Genomic DNA, 18,896 nt, shown 5'->3' on the forward strand with positions numbered 1-18,896 from the left:
GTGCCAGCCCCAGCCTTGCTGCTCGTCTGGCTGGGAGAGGAGCCTTTGTGTGCAGCTGCAGGAACCACAGTGGTGCTTCTGGATGAAGGCCGTTGTTGTCGGTTCCCTTGGTTACAGCCACCGATTCTGGTCCCTGTATCACCGAGGGACAGTTAGTGGGCATGGTCAGGATCGGTTGGTGGTTGGGCTCGATGGTCTTAGAAGTCATTTCCAACCCTTATGATTCTATGATTCTATCTCCACACTTCTTTCCAGAGAGAGGATGTCACTTTAGAAAAGAAACCTTTCCCACCTGGCTGTGCTCTGCAGGGCTGTGAGCAGCTCTTCCAAGACATCTTCCCCTTCCCACTGACCTAAACCTTGCATGAGGCTGTTCTACATGCTCATCAAACAGGGAATTAAATCATGTAGGAATGCTGCTTGTTTGATGTCTTCTCTCTTGCAGTTATGCTTAGAAGTTGAGGCTTTTTAAGTGATTGTGTGGGCTTCAGCTAAGCTGTGAAGAAAGCACTGTAAACAATGAGCCTTTGTGATGACGGCAGAATGAGTGCAATTATCACCTGTTCGATTAAAGCTCTTTCTTTATTTCTTTCTGTTTTGTGGATACCAAAACTAACCAGGCAGTGTTGTGCCTTTCCAGGTAACTCAGTGACCTTAAAAGTGACCGCAAAATGAGCAGTGGAGGACAGTGCAGAAGACGCAGCGGGCTCTTGCTCTGAGCCTCCAGGATTTGAAGATGTCTGCGTGCAGTGACTTTGTGGAACACGTGTGGAAACCTGGCTCCTGTAAAAACTGCTTCAACCCAAAAAGTTCCCATCGGCTGCAAACACCCCCAGACGTGGGAGCGAGCTGTGTGCTCCCGAATGGAGGTAGGAGCAAGCCTGAGAGCCCAGCGTTGGAAGACGAGGGCGTAAATACCTCCGTGTTCTCCAAGCCAACCATTGCTGTGAAGCCAACTATGATAAACTCAGATGTTTCTGATGCGTGGGCAGATGTGAATATGAATGCAGATCTGTCACAGGTAATGATTAATCCAGTCAAATTATGACTTCCCGTTACTTACTTCCACTCAGGAACTCTAGGAGTAGCTGAGAATGAAACGGTTTTATCATAGCTTTTCCTTCTGCTTGTGAATCAAGTTTATAGAGCTGTGTTGGTTTCCCAACGTGTCTTTGGCTAAAGTTGAATTAAACATTGCTTGTGAGTGCAAAGGAGCTTAAAAACGTGTGTTGGAACTTAAATAAGCACGTTGGCTGAAGTTATTTTCCTGGGAAAAGACACTGGAAAGAAGCCCTTGGGCTGCAGCTGGGTGTCACTCTGCGGGTCCCTCCTGCCTCTGAATCCTTTTCTGCTCTCAGGCCGAGAGCAGAGCCTGGTATCCTAGAAACCATAGGCTGACTGCCTTGTGAATATCTACTGACATGGAGGAATGGGGTTGCCACAGCCTGGATTGGCACGTGCTACACATCTGATATAATCTCCTTGTTTTTTCCTTGACTTTCCCTCCTACAAAACTGAGCTGAGTTAAGCCTGCCAGTCTTGAGGCAGATGAACTTTAGTGAATTTTAACAATTTCCCTCACTTTTGGAAAGCAATGCTTTGAGACCAAATTGGTGTAAATCTCAGGTGAAGAGATTTCAGATGTGTTCCACTCTCTGCTCCCCAGTCCCTCCTGCTGGGTGTCACCAAGCTGCTGTCATAGGACAATCTATGACAGTCTGTGTCTGTGCTCCAGAGAGTTTGGCTCTGGAGCGGCAGCATGAAATGAAGTGAAAATAGCAGAGGAAAGCACAAATACTCCTTCCCTCTCTGAATCTTTAATTGCATGGTGACTCACAGACAGGATGACAGGTTGGACATGTTTCTGGCAGTGAACCCATACAAAGAAAGGAGGATGCCTTTTTCCAGTGCATTGCCATTGTTGGTAATGCGAGTGGTGCGGGAAGCATGACAAGTAGAAAAGGAGTAAGAGATATCACTGGGGTGAGCACAGTGCAGAACAGGCTGAAAATGCTGGTGAACTTTCTTCTGGTTTTCTTTTTTCTTTTTGTTGCTTTCTCTTTCATTTTGCATGTGCTGATGGCACATTTGTCTCTTTGGCCTGTGCAGGTCGGCTGGGGAATGGTTTCCGGTAAGCACCTCCTTCTGAAGTCAGGCGACTCACAGCGGATCTGCCTCGATGGTTTTGGAACCAGTGGCATGAGAAAGCCCTTCCTGCACAGCCCGCCACGCGACTGCCTGTCCTGCTGCACACCCAGCTACTCCATGGTGGGCCTGCGCGGCCTGGAGAGCCACGTGGAGAGGAACGTCTCCATCCACAGCCTGGTGCTGGTGGGCGAGGTGGGCAAGCAGGAGGACAGAGCCAAGGAAAAGTTCGCCCTGCCGCATAGGCCCCTCTGCCCTAATCTGGGGGACAGAGGTGTTGTGAGCTCTGGTAGAAACCCTTCATCCTCAGAGGGTGACTGCAGCCACCTCTCCTCCAGCTTTGAAGGGGAAGGGGGAGAGTACTGTTTGATCACGGAGTCCCACAGAGAGAGCCTGGCTCCCCACAGCTGGAAACACCGGGATGCTGCGGAGCTCTCCAGGCCGAGTGGCAGGGCGGTGAAGTTCAGTGAGGAGGAGCACAGGGCTGTGAATGTGGCTTTCTGCATAGCAAAAGAGCGGAGCGATCTGCTCCCCTACACCCAGTGTGCACAGAGCAAAAAGCCAACCCACCAGTCCGACACTGCTGAGGGCAGCAGCAAGATGGCTGTCTCTGTGCCGTGCCGGGAGAAGGATGACTTCTCTCACTGTGGAGACCTGGACGGAGGCCCCAGGCCTGAGGGGCTGAGTGCTCCCCAGCAGGCCTTGGTGGAGCCACAGCGCACCCGGCTTACTGAGCCAGCCCGCGGGGATCCCATCTATGCTGAAAGCACCAAGAGGAAGAAAACCCAGCTGAAGGGGGTTGGCAGGTGCGCGGCAGCAGAGAAGCTGGCCAGTGGCAAGGAGCAGGCTGATGGCACATGGAGGGACGGCACCTGGCTGCAAGGTGCTGAGAAGGAGCACCAGGACTCCACAGCCCAAGTGGCGGCAAAGATAACAATTATGGCCGCGCACACAGAGGATGACCACAAGACAATATTCCTCAGCAGCCCTGACTCTGCTGTGGGAGTTCAATGGCCATGCATCAGCCCCGCTTCACACCCTGATTTTGGGACTTCATCACCCACTGTCGAGCCTGGAGAGGTTTTTCAAGGATCTGGAAGTGAAAACAGCCCAAGGTTTCACTTGGCAGCTCCTACCAAAAATACAGTTATGGACAGCCCAGCCATTCCCCCAAAGATGTCCAAAAACAGCCAGCAGAGTGGTGAGAGGAACCATGTACCCTCAGTAAGTTCCTCTGTGACAAAGCCTGGTGACACCAGTAGCCATGATGGAGCTGGGGCTCAGCTGCTGCCAAGGAGCTGTGTGGATACAGGTACCTTCAGGACAACCCCTTCTCCGTGCACTCATATTAACGGGGTTTCTGTGGAAGAGTCCAGCAGAGGCCTGGCAGGCTCGCCCTATGACAGGAGGCAGAAATACTACACCCCAACATGGGCCAAGCAGTGCCGGATAGAGGAAGAGGAGGAGGAGGAAGAAGAAGAGGAAGAACAGGAGGTCTCAACCCACCCAGGAGCTGAGAATGGAAAAGCTGGTGCTGACCTTGTGGAAGACTGCCCGGTGATGGAGAGTCAGGCTGGGATCAGCAAGTCATTGTCTTTCTCCTTCGACTTCCCTAAGGACAAGGGCAATGGGATGGAGTTTGCACCGCCACCACCACCGCCAAAAAAGCAATCCAGGTACAGCACTGTGAGCATGTGTGTGACTGCTAAGCTTTTGCAATCACAATGTTCGCTGTAGGGCTTGATTGACCAGAAGGCAATTATTGTTCTTCTTCACTTTCTGAGGTGGATTTTCAGGAGCATGGGAGATAACAGCATGGCTGAGGAGCTGTGATATATTTGCAAATCCTTGTCCTTCAGGGCTGTAAATGGTTGCTCTGGGTAACAGTACTCAAGTGAGAGCAAAGTCCATGCCCTGGACCTCTGGTGCTTTCCACATCAGCTTGATTTTGTCTCAGCAGAGGCCTTTAGTATTGAGTAGAACAAAAAACCTGAGCTTGCTAGCTCACCTTGTAGGTATCAATGGACAACTTCCTACCAAGGAAGGCCCTCATAGCAAAGGCTTCTGAAATCTTAGTTTCCAATTTGGCGCTAACATTCTTTTTACATTAAAGGTTAATGCTTAAAGCTGTAGTTTTCCCAGGGTGGGCTCCTTGCATGAAAGCAAGTAATTGGAGTTGTCTACCACATGCTTACAATGTGTAGAGCCACCTGGTTTCAGGGAGCCTTCCCCTTGTTGGAGCTCCCTTGAAACTTGGGTTTGTGAGCAGAGGGTGACATCAGGCCCTACAAAATGTGTGCAGGAGAGCTGTCCATCTAGGAAGGAAGTGGCTGCAGTTGCATTAGAAAAAAAAACACACAGGGAATTAATATAGGTGTGTGTGTGTATCTCTGTGTGTGTTTTTATATATATATATATATATATATATATATATATATATATATATATATATTAAAGAATTGGGTGGCCTGATCACAGGGGACAGGAATATTTCACATTCTGCAGGTATTCTGCATTTGCTTTATTGCATAACTCATTTTTGTTACCTGGAACTGTGTGTTGCATGGCGGATTTAACTCCAGCTCCTTGGTTTAAAAGTTGAGTGGAGAACATGCTTGTGGGGCCCACAGTCAAGCCTGTGCACGGTCATCACTGTCCTTTAGGCTGAAACAGTGTTTGGGTTGGTACATCCATTGCCTTGTTCTCACATCAAATTTTCAAGGTCTGGTTAACAGAGCGAAGTTCCTTAAGTTCCTTCCTAAATTGAAGTTCCTTTTAACAAAGCATTTTCAAATGATTTAAAATGACTAAGCAGTGAACAACTAAGGTTTCTCAAGGGAAAGGGATGAGATGAAGACTAGGCCTTAGTTCTTAGTGCTGGTCTTCCTGCTGCGTGATTCCTCATGAAGTCTGAGGAAAGAAAAGATCCACAGATGTGTGAGCACACAGATGAGCTTTATTGCCTTTAGAATCAGCAATGGCACTGAGTTTCACTTTAGCTCTGATCCTATGAACCTTATTTCACAGCTGCTGCAACTGAGTGCCTTCTATCAGCCTGTGCTTGGGATTGTGTTCCCCTTGTGAGATGCTGAGGTCCAGCAGAGCTCTGATGATGTGATGCTGTTGAGTGACCTTCTGGGAAATGCTGTCTCACAAGCTGACAGTACTCTAGCACCTGATTTTCCCTGCAGAGCAGAGGTCATTGGGCAGACCAGAAGGGTGGTGGCCCAGTCAGCAGTTTACATCCCAGCAGTTGCCATCCATTTGAGGTGCTAGGAGTTGTGATTAGTTCTGGTGGGTGTGGAGCATTTTCTGCTCCTTGGAGGGGGGTTGTTTCAGTCCCAGGCCACACCAACTCTAACAGTTGGTTCTGAGTCATCTTGAAAGCATCTGTGTGCTAGAAAGAGGGCAGGGAAAGTGAGGGCAGGGAATGTGTGGAATCCATGACCGGCATCTTTTGTGGAGCTGTGGAACATGCTGTCTGGTTGAGGTAGGTGCTGGCCCTGCTCTTATCCCCATTGCTGTAGGCGATGCTTTGTGCTGCATGTAGCTGCCTCCCAAAACCTTGATGCCTGCAGCTGAGCCTTGTAGTGCCTTACTCGAAGAGCACCACTCCCTGGCTACCAAGGCCCTGCGTGTCCCTGTGGCCTAAAAGGAGTGATATGATCATAATGTCGGGTTTCACAAGCTGTGTGAACCCAGCCAGCTGCTTTGTTTGTTTGTTTGCTTTGAGCACAGTCTTGTTTTCTTCTCCAGCTTGCCTTCTCTGAGCATGTTGATGCGGATCCAGGGTGTTGCTACCTGTATTTGTCAGTGGGAGGGATGCCTACGTGCACAGCTAGTTAAAACCACCGTGGCGGTGTTGTGTTTGTTACCTGTGCAGCCATTGCTGGCGGCTCTGACTCGTGGTATGACTTGCCTGGTGCTGGTGGAACATCTCTGATGTTCCTGGGTGACGTGCCTGAAGGAGGGGGGAGATCTTGTTGATGATGCTGATCATGGGGACTGTGAGACACGTTCCTACATTCCTAGGCTAGGGCAGCATGTGGGCATGTGCTTGTCAGTAATGGAAGAACCGCCACCACGGTTACACTGATATAGTCCCTCACAGAGATGGGCTGTGCTAGCCCAAGACATCCTCCAGTAAGACAGCTGTGAAGGTCCCATTCCTTCACTGGATGAGTGTAGGTGAGGCTCAGGTAGGTTCAGTGCAGTTTCAGGAAAGGTGCGTAACTATCTTTTTTCCTCCAAAATCTTCAGCTGTAGCAAAATATTTAATATTGACTTTCCTGACTAAATTGAATTGATTATTTTAAAGGAAATTTACTTGTACTTCAAATTTGAGAGAGGATATATAGTGTGTTAAAATGGTTTAAATGTTTTTTGGTGATAAATATCCTATTGTGGCATTCAGTTATTCGGCACAAGGAATGAGTCCTTGCTGAAATTTATGCCTATGTTGTGCAGAGGTTTAGGCAAAATGATCCTAATGGTTCCTTCCAGCATGTAAACCTTGACTGTTAATCTATTTGATGTGCATCTTAAAGAAAGGAAACAGCGATGCTGTTTTTATAATAATTAGTGCCACCTTCGAAGGGCAGAGCTTTAGATACATCTGGACTTTGAAGAACATGTTCACCTCAGGCAATAAATGTGTGCAGCTTGGCATGTCGTGAACTCCACCACCACTGAAAGGACAAATGAGCTTGAGACATACTGAGATTGCGCGTTATTGTGCTGTTATTCAGGATGCAAAAACTGGGGAATAGGGAATCTGAGGGGTTGCCTGAGTATTGCAGGATGTCATGTGGAGGATGCTGAATAATTCAAGTGCATTTAAAGCTGCCAGAGTAATTAGGAAAGCTGGAAACCCTGTCTTGTTAGATTATTAGATTTAGAACTGACTCTTTTGTGACCTGCTCTTTATGCACTCTCGCTTGAGGGTACTGCTCTTGAAGATACCACTTAAGGTGCTGCGCGCAGATTTGGGAAAGGAAGGTAAATTAGGCACTGCTCCATCCAGGCTGTAGGGTTTAAAATTAGTTCCTGTTCTTTATTTTCAGTACCCTTAGATGGAAGAGGAAAGATGGAGAGCAGTAACCTGGTGCCCTTGATATGAATGAACACTACAAAGGAGAGGAAGCTGGGGTTAGCCATAAATCAGGATCCTGTAGGTTGTTGCAGTGAGCTCAGCTAATTTTATTGAAACAGGACAGTTTGGCCATAGCAAACACTATAGTTCTTTGGTACAGCGATTGGTATTTAATCTTGGGTGTGCTCCAGGCTGTGTGCTGAGCAGTTCCTAGGAAAGGAGGGAGATGTGAAGCTGAAGTATTTCCAGGCAGTATAAGCTGGCCTGGTGTAACATCTGAAACAAGAGCAGGATGTCGCTTAAGCGGCGAGCAATTTCTATTTCGGTGTGCCTATTCAGGAACTGCATTTTACATAAGTCACAGCGGTACAGAAAGGAAATGGGGCTCTCTGTACGTATGACTTCACAGCAGCTCGGCAAACACGCAGCCAGGAGGGTGCTGTCGGCAGCCGTGTTGTGCCCAGGTTGCTGGGAGGAATAGGTGCGGCTGCATGAGGCGGACCTTGCACCGCTGAGCAAAGTCTCATCACTGCCCGAGTGTGGGAATGGTAAGGCAGCGCTGTGGATTTGTGCTTAAGTGATGGGATGGAAACAGAAATGCACCAACTTCTCTATTGTGTGTGTGTGGATGGGGGGAGGAACGTGCTAGGAAGCCTCTCAGCTGTGCAAATCAAGACCAGCTCTCGCCTAAAATCTTCCTTTTCTCATGGATTCAAATGCTTCCTTCATTCTTAAGTGCGTGAGTGGGTACCCCTCCATCTTTTTCCCCAAGTTACTAAAAGCTGAGCTTCTGAGAAATGCAGTTATGGGATGAAGTTAAATAGTTTGTGTGTGTGTATATATGTATGTGTGTATATATTAATTCTTATATATAATTAATATATATATATATAATATATATTATATTAATATATAATTAATATTAATAATAAAAAAAAGTATTAATTCTTTTAAAGTGGGAATGTGAATCTGCATGGTTGCTAGTAACATAGCTAAAAATCTCTATGCATCCCTTGCTTGCTCTTTGGCATTTTTTCCTTTTAACCTGCCTTGTGTGATGCATGTGAGGTTTTGCAAACCCTCCCACGGAGACTTGCTGAGGTGAGTGCATGCGTGCATGCGGTAAACTCATCACTAGCACAAGACTGTGAGCACTGTCTCCACCAAGCTGTACCTGGGGTGGTTTCACAGCCTCAGTTTGATCAGTCCCTGAGTATTTTTAGAATGAGGCTGCTCGGGCAAATGAGGAAGTCTGGCAGAAGTTTCTTCCGGGCTTCTCCTACGTGCTGCTCTCCATGTGGTTGTGTGGACATGAGAGTAAGTGCTTTGTCTGGACATAGGGTGAAACGTTTCTTTACCGTAAAATGCTTGTGGCATTGCCTGGACTTGGGCTTGTGGGAGAGGTAGGGTTGTGTGTGTGAGAGCAGTGTGTCACAAGAACACAGCCGTGCATGCCTTTTGTTTGTCTTTCTCAGCAGCCATTCAGCTCTGATTAGGAAATGCCAGATACCTTCCAGCACGATAGCCAGTGGAAGCTGATTTTCTTTTTTGCAAGTTTTCCAGCAGCTTTTATACTTTCTTAATCAACTATGTGTTGAGTTTTATCAGTAGATTAGCAGTTTCATTTAAAAAAACGTGGGCAAATAACCTTTGTTTACTGGCCAGTAGAGCCTGAACTGTACAAAAGATGGGGCGTTTGATTTCAACAGTTCCTGTTGTTTTCCAGAGAAGAAAAAATGAAGAAAATGTAGGGGAAACTCTTTATCTTGCTCCGTATCCTGCTTGCCTACAATTGATCATTTGAACTGTGACCCTTGCAGGACATAAGCACAGCTTATGGTTTATATATTTATTTCTCTTTAGATGGAAGTTGGATGAAAACCAGTGGGTCTTCCACTAAAAACTGCATGGTAGGTCCTGGGTTTGGCAAGCTCTTGTTTTCTGCAGAGGTCGTTCTTTTTTTTTTTTTTTTGAACACTTCAATCATTACAATGATGCACCAAAGAGATGATGGTTGCCAGTGATGGAACTTTCTTCTCCTCATGCCTCTGCCATGTAGGAGCTGGATTCTGATGCCTAGCCTCAACCTCTCCTTCTGTAAAATGGGAGAAGTGATGCTTTGCCTTTCCACTGATTTTTACAAAGGGCAAACAATGGTGGGTCCCCAGTTCCTGGTGGCAATGACCAAAATGGGATATCATTCAGGACCCCACCAGGAAAAAGGTCTGGACCAGGGCTGGGCGACATTGGCCCAATGGGTCTCTCTCTACTCAGACACAGCAGATTTCTTACAGGGACTGGTGCTTTGCAGGGCTATAGCTTGCTCAGTATCAGTGGGATACAATCCCCAAGTTCTAGAGAAAGAAGAAAAGTGCACAAGGTACTAGCCTGATAAAACATTGCACAGTGTCTGAATGGATGTGCAGAGATCAAGCTGAGGCTGCTTTCAGCCTGATTCTCCATGCACAAGTGTCTTTTGCTCCATGCATTTTTGTCTCCATGCATTGTGTCTTTTGCTGTCTCCTGACCTTTCTGTTTACTCTCCCTAGGCACATTTCGAAAATGAACCCAAATAACGCTGAGTTGGAGAGAGCCAGCAACAGCTCTGCCGAGAGCCTGAGCCCACCTTTCAGGAGTGTCCATGTCAGCTTCACAGCTGGCTCCTCTGACAGCCTCGACTCTGACACACAGACTGGCAGCGATGGCAGTAAGTGACTGCAGGGAAGAGGAGAAGGTAGCATTAGCACTGAGGAGAGATTGCCCTATACTGAGCCCTGCTTCTGGGGCAGCACTGTCAAAGCAGAGATCACAAGGATCCTATCAAGTAGTCCTCCCAGCAAACCATCATATGGAATCATTAATGCTGGAAGCTATTGCTAAGTCCAGCTGTCACCCCATGCACGCTGACCATGTGTCCCTCAGTGCCATATCCACCCTTTTCTTGAATACCTCCAGGGATGGTGACACCACTACCTCCCTGGGTAGCCTGTGCCAATGCCTCACCACTCTTTCTGAGAAGAGATATTTCCTAATATCCAATCTGAAACACTCCTGGAACATCTAGAAGCTCTTATCTCACCCTCCTGCTTCTTGATGCACTTAAGATGAATGTGGCAGAGCCAGACCAACATTGTGGCCTTTTCCTCTTTCATTTGGTCAGTGCAATATCTGTTTGTCCTGTGAGCAGTTGTGCTCATCTTGCTTGTACTTCATACGTTGCCCAAAGTCACTTTCATGGTCAGTCCTTCAGGGATTTGGAGAGTACCAGAAGGCTCTTGTGCTAGAGGTGATTGCTCCCTCATCGTGTTCCCAGTTGTTTCTTGGAGGGGGAAAATCTGCCTGCACTTGTTTAATTGAGATTAAAAAAATACGAATATGAAGTCACTTTCTTCATAATGCGTAATTTAGACATGCACTAACATGTTCGGCAGCTCAGAAAGTATTTCCTTTGCAAAAGCAACTTTCATGTAGTGAAAGTTCTGTTTTTTCCAAGAGCAACAACGTGCAGCAATAAAATTAAGAGTCAGAGCTCTGGAAAGTCCGTTTTTCCACTTCTAACTTGGATTCTGAAAGTGAGACTGCCAGGAAATTGTACATGGGGAAGGAGAGCTTGCACGTGTGGATCTTTACTTGCAGGGCACAGAAGCAATTTGCTGTCAAAATGCACAGAATGAGAGGATTTCTCTGCCTCCAGTAGCAGAGGCAACTGTTTAAACTCAACTCAGGAATGCTGAGCTCTAAAATGAGTAACCTTTGTATGATTTTTTTTCTTCTTGATGACATAAGCAAACAGCTATTATTCAGTCAGTCATTGCGTGAGGTGAGCACACGTTAATTGGCTGTTCTGTCAGATTTTAAAATGTGGGGTGGTGTCTAAGCCCTTTACTGCAGAAGGAAGGACTCTACTCTGAAGGTGCAGAGCAGTTAGGGAAGTTATGAGAGGATCTCAGTTGTTTCCCTATGCTTGGGACAGAGCCCAGCATCACATAAAAAAAGAGGTGAGAGCAATTTGGCATTTGAGGGCTGTGTGTGTGGACTGGTTGCCAGAGGTTCCAGTGCTGCTGCTTGTTCCATAAGCTTCTATCAAATAAATCCTGCCTCTTAAAATGGGAATTTGACTGTGTATCCTGGTGGAGATACTTTGATTTTGCTATTCTTGGGCTGCATGCTGAAGAATTCCTCTTGACTGTCTTCTGTCAAAGCCCAGTGGCAAGAGATACTCTGCTGAATGCCTCTTGTCTGCAGGTTCTGCCAGTTTTTTGATGGAGGGGATCTTTCCTACGGACCAGACAGGGACTCCATATTTTTTGTCTCCCTGACCTGAAAATCTTGCTCTTTATTTCGGTGTCAGTCATCCTTGTCCACATTTTTCCTCTTCTGCATCTGTATTACCTGTCTCTGTTCTAGCCAGGTAGGAAAACAGCTACAGCTGCCTGAATGAGTATCCCTGTACCTGTGCAAATGCTGTAGGGAGCTGAAAGGGTTTTGTGGTACGTCGTGGGGCTGATTGCCCTCTGAGCAGGGAGGTCTGATGTGAGCTGGGGGTGGACAGTGGGGAAGCCAGATTTCTTCAGAAGAGTAGAGCTTGCCAAACCCCACACAATGACCCTTAGCCAATGTAAAGTGGAGAGGTGTGTTCCATATCCTTGTTGGGCTGCTCTGCTCACGTTTAAGCCAGAGCTATGTGTTGTGTGAGTCACTCTTATTGTGCCATGCTGCTCTGAGGCACTGAGTGGCAGCTCCCAGGTGAAATGGGGTTTGCTTGAGGGATTGCTGTCCAACAAGAATCCATGAGTGCTTCATTCTTACCTCCTTTTGTATGCTGTCACAGCTTAAATATTTACCCTCCACCAGCTTTTTGCTATCATGCATGTAGTCTGTAGGAAAGCAATTTCTGATCTGGGGAGCATTTCTTTAGCTATCTGGTTGCAGCTTTCTTTTCAGAGCTCCTGTATTAAACCAGGTTAAAGACCTTAACCCCTAAAGTGCAGCTTTGCAGGGGGTGGGAATGGCCTGTTGAGTACTGGTGGAGGTAGTTTGTGGGGGTGGCAGGTACATGGAGAGGGGTCTGTGTTCCCTGCCATTAATCAAATCCTGTGCCTTGCTGTCTCCTAGGGCACTCATCTGAGCCAAACCACTCACCCCCTCCAGCTGAGAGCCTGGCATTTCCCCCTGTCCCCTTCCCTCCTGCCTCCGGTGACGACAGCGTCTCCTCTGTCCCAAGCCACCCACCTCCTCTGCCTCAGAAGAAGACAGTGAGCAGGACGGTGTCCTCCCCAGATGGTTTTTTTGGGGGTCTGGGGTCTTCAGGCAGAGCAGCTGGCACTGCTTGCCCCAGGCTGAATGTCAGCCATTCTGAGAGCAACGTCTGCCTCCGTGAGGAGCCTCCTTTCCTCCACCCAGCCAGCTTCAGAGGTCACCCCAGCATCTTCTCCTCTTCGGAGTCCCTGGAGAAAGGCTCCAAAGGAAATGGTTTCTGGGGCTCAGCTACCAGCAAGAGCACAGGGACCTGTGTTCCCAGCAGAAACCTCCAGTCTCGTTCTTCCTCGCAGCTCAGCATGTCCAGCCAGGTATCATCAGGCTCCAGCCTCCAGCTCCACAACCTCCTGAGCAATATTGACAGCAAGGAGGGGGTGTATGCCAAGCTGGGGGCCCTCTATGCCGAGTCCTTGCGCCGCCTGGTCGCCAAATGTGAGGATTGCTTCATGCGGGAGCAGAAGAACGAGCTACACTTCAGTGAGAACAACTGGTCGCTCTTCAAGCTGGCATGCAACAAGCCCTGCTGTGACTCAGGGGATGCAATCTATTACTGTGCCACTTGCTCCAAGGACCCTTCTACCACCTATGCTGTGAAGGTAAGGTCATGACAAAGGTAAGCCTGGGCAGAGAGCTGCAGCGTCTGCATCCCATAGCAGAGCTGTGACTGAATTTCTGGGCTCCTTTCCATTGGATACCAAGTGAAAGAGCAGAATTAGCAATACAGCTTTGAGAAGCACCGCCAGTAGTTGCTGGCCTGTTTTTCCCCAGGATTGCTAGTCTTCCTTCTCACCTTGAAAAGGTTAATTTGGAGATGTAGGGTTTTTGTTGTAACAAATGTCAGTCAGCTGCCTGCTTCCTCAGGCTACTAGGGTCCACAACAACAGTGGTTTCTTTCTAAAAAACTTCGTGCAAATACTACATTGTAAAGCATTGTTCACCTCAACAGAAGCTGCTTAAAAGCTATCAAAGGCATCCTTTTTCCCTCTGCCTGCTTTTTAAGTGAAAGGTCTGACCCAGAAACTGTGTGAGTGCTTGCGTGATCTTGAAACTACAGGCTGTAAGATATTGCAGATCTCAATTAAACAATGCAAGACTGACCTAGACACGCTGTGTAAGGTCAGGCCTGAAATACGTATATTCCTGTCACTGTGAAGAATCTCTGTTTGAAATGTAAACTTGAGGTGCTATGGTTAAGCACTCTGAAACCTAGAGCTATAAACTTAGGCAACCCATTTCATGCACATCTCATGGATTCAATGTTCTTGACCCAACTTACTGCTTGAATACTGAGCCTTTAATTTCTATTTGGACTTCAGCCTAGGGGAAGCTCATTGCTGCCTCCTCTTCATATTGCTTTTAAAAACCTAGAATAATTCCCCCTAAAAAGCAATGCTAGAGATGCATTAAGCAAGAAAAAAAAATTTGCTGAACTGTTTTCACTATTACAACCCTCAAGGGGATGTTTTAGCTAAGTGATAGCTTTAAAACCAGTTGCATTTTTTATTTTTTTCAAAGAAAGTAGTGTCAACCCAACAGGGGGGCTGCAAATAACCAGAGCAGAGTTGGATGGGAACTTGCCTTCAGTCCACAGCACTCAGAGCAGCAGTTTCTCTTGCATATTATTTCTATATTCATGGAAAATTTCCTCCAGAAACTTGAGAACTGCATGGTGAAGTGGCCTGTTCCTTTTCAGTTTGTGACTCCCTGTGGCGCACACAGACCTTCCATCTCGCCTGCTGTGCTTGGTGGGGTTCAGAGGCTGAGCTCCGCTGCTGTAGTGGATGAATTACTGTCAAGGCAGTAACACCATGTTTTAGCCCCTTAATGGGGCTGTGCTTGTGTCCCTGTGTGCTTATTGTGTGTTCTTGCTACACTGCAGAACACTGTAATAAAGCCAAAACCGGTCCAACAGGGCTGTGCTCTGAGCCAGCATAAAGTGAAGTTACATATGTGCTTACGCACGTTCACTTGCACATCTGCAGTGTTCCAGTGGTCTACTTTCTTTTCAGTAGCTGAAATGGAGAATTACTTGCAAAGCTTTACCATTGGCTGATTTCTAGCTGCTTCTTCTGGCTTGTGGTACAGATTTTCAGACATGTAAGTAATCACAGGCCTGTAGTTAAAATTAGATTTGGATAACTCATGACAGGCAGAGAACCTGACTTGTGCAACCAGAGCCAGAGTTTGGGCCATGCAAAGGCAGACACGGTTACATCTAAAATAGCAAGAAGCACCCAGGGATACATTAAATGTCTTCAGAGGAATTAAGCCAAGATACACTCCTTGGCTTATTTCTCTGCTTAAAGATGAATGACTAATCCAGCCTCAGGCTCTTACTTGGTCTTGTTGCATGGAGGATGCCTATGGTGCAAGTGAAAGTTCTCACAAAGAACAGCTGACTGGGGAGGATCTCCCTGACCGTATCTGGCTGCATTTATTCTCCTGAGGACTTTTCTTTTCCTTATCTTAAGCTTATGTGTCTTACTCACATGAGGAGGAACAAGCAAATTTGAGCAACAGGAGTATGGAAGGCCTCCTCTGCCTTTGGAGACATTTGGGCTTGCTGTGACCCAATCTGTGGCCTGTCCAGCTCTCCAGAGATTATCTTTCCCCAAAAGAAGCGTGCAGCAGAGTATTTTTATTTAGAAGAGAAAGGACAATAGGAGCTTGAAATGCCCCATCTCCACACTATCATCTCATCTGAGTGAATTACCTGCAAGTGCCCAGATTTGAACCACTGCTAGTGGAATACAAAAGCAGCCTGGTTCTCCAACTCCTCTCTATTCTTGAATTTATTTTAACTAGGAGGCAAAATTGATTTCTCATCCAATTTTGCACACATGCCGTGACTGGCAGTGGCACGCTCCAGGGTTTGAAGCCTTTTATGCTGTGTTTCAGCCTGTTGTTGATTCCTGTGGGTAAGATATAAATACGTCCCTAAATAAAAAGGGAAAAAAAGTATAATAGAAATGCCAGAAGGCCCCGTAAGCTAATGCATAGTCCCATAATAAAACTGGTTTGGAGTTTGCTTAGTATTTAATGCTCAAATATAAAACAAAATGAAGACAAAGTCATGTGAATTAAAGAAAATCTAGATTAGAAAATGTTTTTGGTTTTTTTTTTTTCATGTGAGTTTGCAGCATTATCACATATTTCTAGACTTGTTTGCTCCCACTTTTCTCTGGAGGCTTTTTTTTTTTACCTGTTCTGGTGAGTACAGTTTGTTGCTGGTTTTCCTCAGCCAATTGATCAAAGTAGTTACTGAAGTAAGGAAGTGGAGTGTTTGATGAGAATGTGAAAGGAACTCCAGGATTCAGGACCAGAGAAGGGTGCTGAAGGGAAGAAAGTGCCAACAGATAAGACTCCTCTTTTGGTCTTTCCTCACAGATATGTAAAACCCAAGAGTCCAAGGTGGCTGCTTCATACTGTAGCCCCCCAGTGCCAGTCCACTTCAACATCCAACAGGACTGTGGGCATTTTGTGGCCTCTGTCCCCTCTAGCATGCTGCTGGCTTCGAATGTGGGGAAGAGTGTGTCTGGGGATGGCCTCCATCCTTCCCGCACCACCAGTGAACATGACTGTGTGGTGGTCATCACTCGTGAGGTGCCGAGCCAGACCACTGCCGACTTTGTGAGGGACTCGGTGACACTGCACCAAGCCAAGCCTGAGATGTACGAACGTCGGGTTTGCTTCTTGCTGCTCCAGCTCTGCAATGGCCTGGAGCATCTCAAAGAGCATGGCATCATCCATCGGGACCTGTGCCTGGAGAACCTTCTGCTTGTCCCCTGCAAGCCCCTCATGAGCTGCACGAAAGCCAAAGATGACAAAAATTTGCCCCGCCTCATCATCAGCAATTTTTTGAAAGCTAAGCAGAAACCAGGATCTGGAGACTCCAAACTGAAGAAGAGCCAGGCCCGGCTGGCTCCAGAGATCGTGTCAGCTTCTCAGTATAAGAAATTTGATGAGTTTCAGACTGGAATTCTCATCTATGAGCTCCTGCACCAGCCCAACCCCTTTGAGGAGAAGGTGCACCTCAAGGAGCAGGAGTACAGCCCTGAGGACCTCCCTGCTCTGCCCAGCCTGTCCATCTACTCCCGTGGGCTCCAGCAGTTAGCCCACCTACTTCTGGAAGCAGATCCCATCAAGCGCGTGCGGATCACTGAGGCCAAGCGGATGCTGCAGTGCTTGCTGTGGGGGCCACGGAAGGACCTGACTGAACAGCCCCTCAGTCATGAGGAAGCCCTCCACCAGGTGCTTCAGAACTGGGTGGACATGAAGCGTGCCCTGCTGATGATGAAGTTTGCAGAGAGGGCTGTGGACACAGAGCGGAGCGTGGAACTGGAGGACTGGCTGTGCTGCCAGTACTTGGCCTCTGCTGAGCCCGTCTCCCTCTCACACACACTAAAACTGCTGCAGCTGCTCTGACCTTGGATGTGTCTTGGAGGCAGCTGAGGGCTCCTGGTTGCCTTGCAGTGAAAGGTACACAGCCCCATTAATATGTGAGAGGCTTGAATCTTAGCTGTGAACGTGTGTTCATCTCCTGGCCTGAGCTCTGATCAATGTAAGACATGGTTAGTACCCTGAGCACTAATTTGCGAGCAGGCAAAACTGGAACCTACTCCTCTCGAGGAGATTTTTTTTTTTTTGTATGGTAAGTCTTTGGACTAATAAACTCCTGCCCCTGTGTGCATGCTTCTCATGGACAAAATGTATCTGTACCTGAGTTGATTTCTGCATCTGTGGAACAACCCTTTGACCCCTACTCTGCTCACCAGAGTGGGCATGCTGGCCTGTTCTCCTTGGGAGCAAGAGCAGTGTGTATAACTCCTTTGCAAGGAAGAGCCACAAGAGGCTTTCAAATTCACATTTGACATCCATTTTGTTTCTCACTTTTACAACAAAAATCATGGCTTGCTTCTGTGTATAAATTGTATTATCTGCTGTGAACAACTCATTATCACCTGCCTATTACCTTTTCTAGGTGCTAATACAGTGCTGTCTTCCTATCTTGCATCCCAGCCTTCTAGCTTCTCATTTGTGTAAGGATGTGAGAGCCAGGATGGGGCTTTTCTCAGAGATGATGCTGCATGTGGAGAATTACCCCTTGTAAAGTTAATGAAATGGAAAATCCCCAATTCACCTCCAAGGCCTCAGGGGAGGAAGTCAGGGCTGGGCCACTTCACTTTTCCCATCCCTCCAGCACCTTCCCATCACCTAGTAACTTATCTGTCCCTTCTGTGTAGCATTAATTTAACCCCTTAATTGTGAGATTAGCTGTCCTGGCCCCAGTAGCCTTTGATCTGGGGGACCCTTATTGCTGCTGGTATTTGCATTAAAAATGCATGGGGCAGGGTGCACTGTGGATTTCTTACAACAGATGTGGCACCATGGAAGAGAGAAGCTATCTAGCCCCTTCCTTCAAGACATAGCAGCCACCTGACTTGGCAGAGATGCCACGCTGCTGCTGAATTTTCATGAAGATTTGGGAACTACTTTTACTCTCTTACACCCTAAAATGAGGCTGCCGTGCTCCTGGGACCAGTTCTGCAGTCGTTGGTTGAGGGGTAGGTTTGGGGCTCGTGGAGAGAGCTTAGCATCATCAGCTGAGCTACCTCCATCCCAGATGAAAACGGGGAGAAAATGCTCTTCCAATCTTGATTCACCTCCAGCTCTAGCCTGCTCTCTTGTGGGGATTTTAATTCTACAGGATTTTTGACACATTGTCCACTTCCTGTGAATCTTCTCTAGGCTTCTCACCTGGATTTTTTTTTTTTAATCTATTTGGCTGTGGTCCCTGCTGATGGGAGGGGATGGTTCCTTGGCTGGGCATCCATTTGCAATGAATTTCCCCCCAACCCCCTTAGGGAGGAAGCTGTGCATGTCCCTGCCTGCTGAAAGAATGTGGGATGACTCCAACTGTGATTGTCAGGGATTTTTTATGCACTGGCTTTCTTGCATACACTTCCCTCCAGCACAGGCAGCATGAACCCTCTTGCTTGGGAACCACTGTCCATACTGTATGCTTTACCCTGGAAAGTCTGGTCCCAGCCTGCTGCTTGTAATCTCATAACAGCTGTGCTGGCAAAGGAAGATAATATATGTGGCAATTGGCTTGCAAGGCTCAGCTGGTTGCTCAGCAGGACCTAAGAAATAGCCAAACATTCAGCTAGCCTGCATAAAGCAAGGTCAGATCCATTTTGAATGTTGAGTTTAGTGACAAACGCCCACCCTGACATAAGTATTGCTGCAGGGTCTGCATGGTGTAGGATGTTCACTTGATCATAATGTTTTCATTTGAGCTTGGGTGTTTGAGGCTGCTTCTGATGTTTGTCCTGGTCCCTTCAGCAGTATCTCCCATATATCAGAGGTGAACAGTCTTGTGACATTTTCAGCTATGTTC

General features: G+C 47.3%; 1 protein-coding gene across 1 annotated transcript; it reads left to right on the top strand.

The window, feature by feature from the left end:
* The first annotated feature begins 668 nt into the window (after positions 1 to 668).
* On the top strand, positions 669 to 17,475 carry PRAG1 (PEAK1 related, kinase-activating pseudokinase 1). Its single transcript, XM_065736705.1, has 5 exons — positions 669 to 1,021; positions 2,110 to 3,821; positions 9,787 to 9,944; positions 12,353 to 13,092; positions 15,884 to 17,475. Exons 1-5 carry the CDS (start codon positions 737 to 739, stop codon positions 16,919 to 16,921), a joined length of 3,933 nt encoding a protein of 1,310 aa, XP_065592777.1. The 5' UTR covers positions 669 to 736; the 3' UTR covers positions 16,922 to 17,475.
* The last annotated feature ends 1,421 nt before the right edge of the window (positions 17,476 to 18,896 follow it).

Source organism: Cyrtonyx montezumae, unplaced genomic scaffold (genome assembly GCF_038088225.1).
Source record: "Cyrtonyx montezumae isolate F1298 unplaced genomic scaffold, pur_monq_1.0 scaffold_2, whole genome shotgun sequence".
NCBI classification, from domain to species: domain Eukaryota; kingdom Metazoa; phylum Chordata; class Aves; order Galliformes; family Odontophoridae; genus Cyrtonyx; species Cyrtonyx montezumae.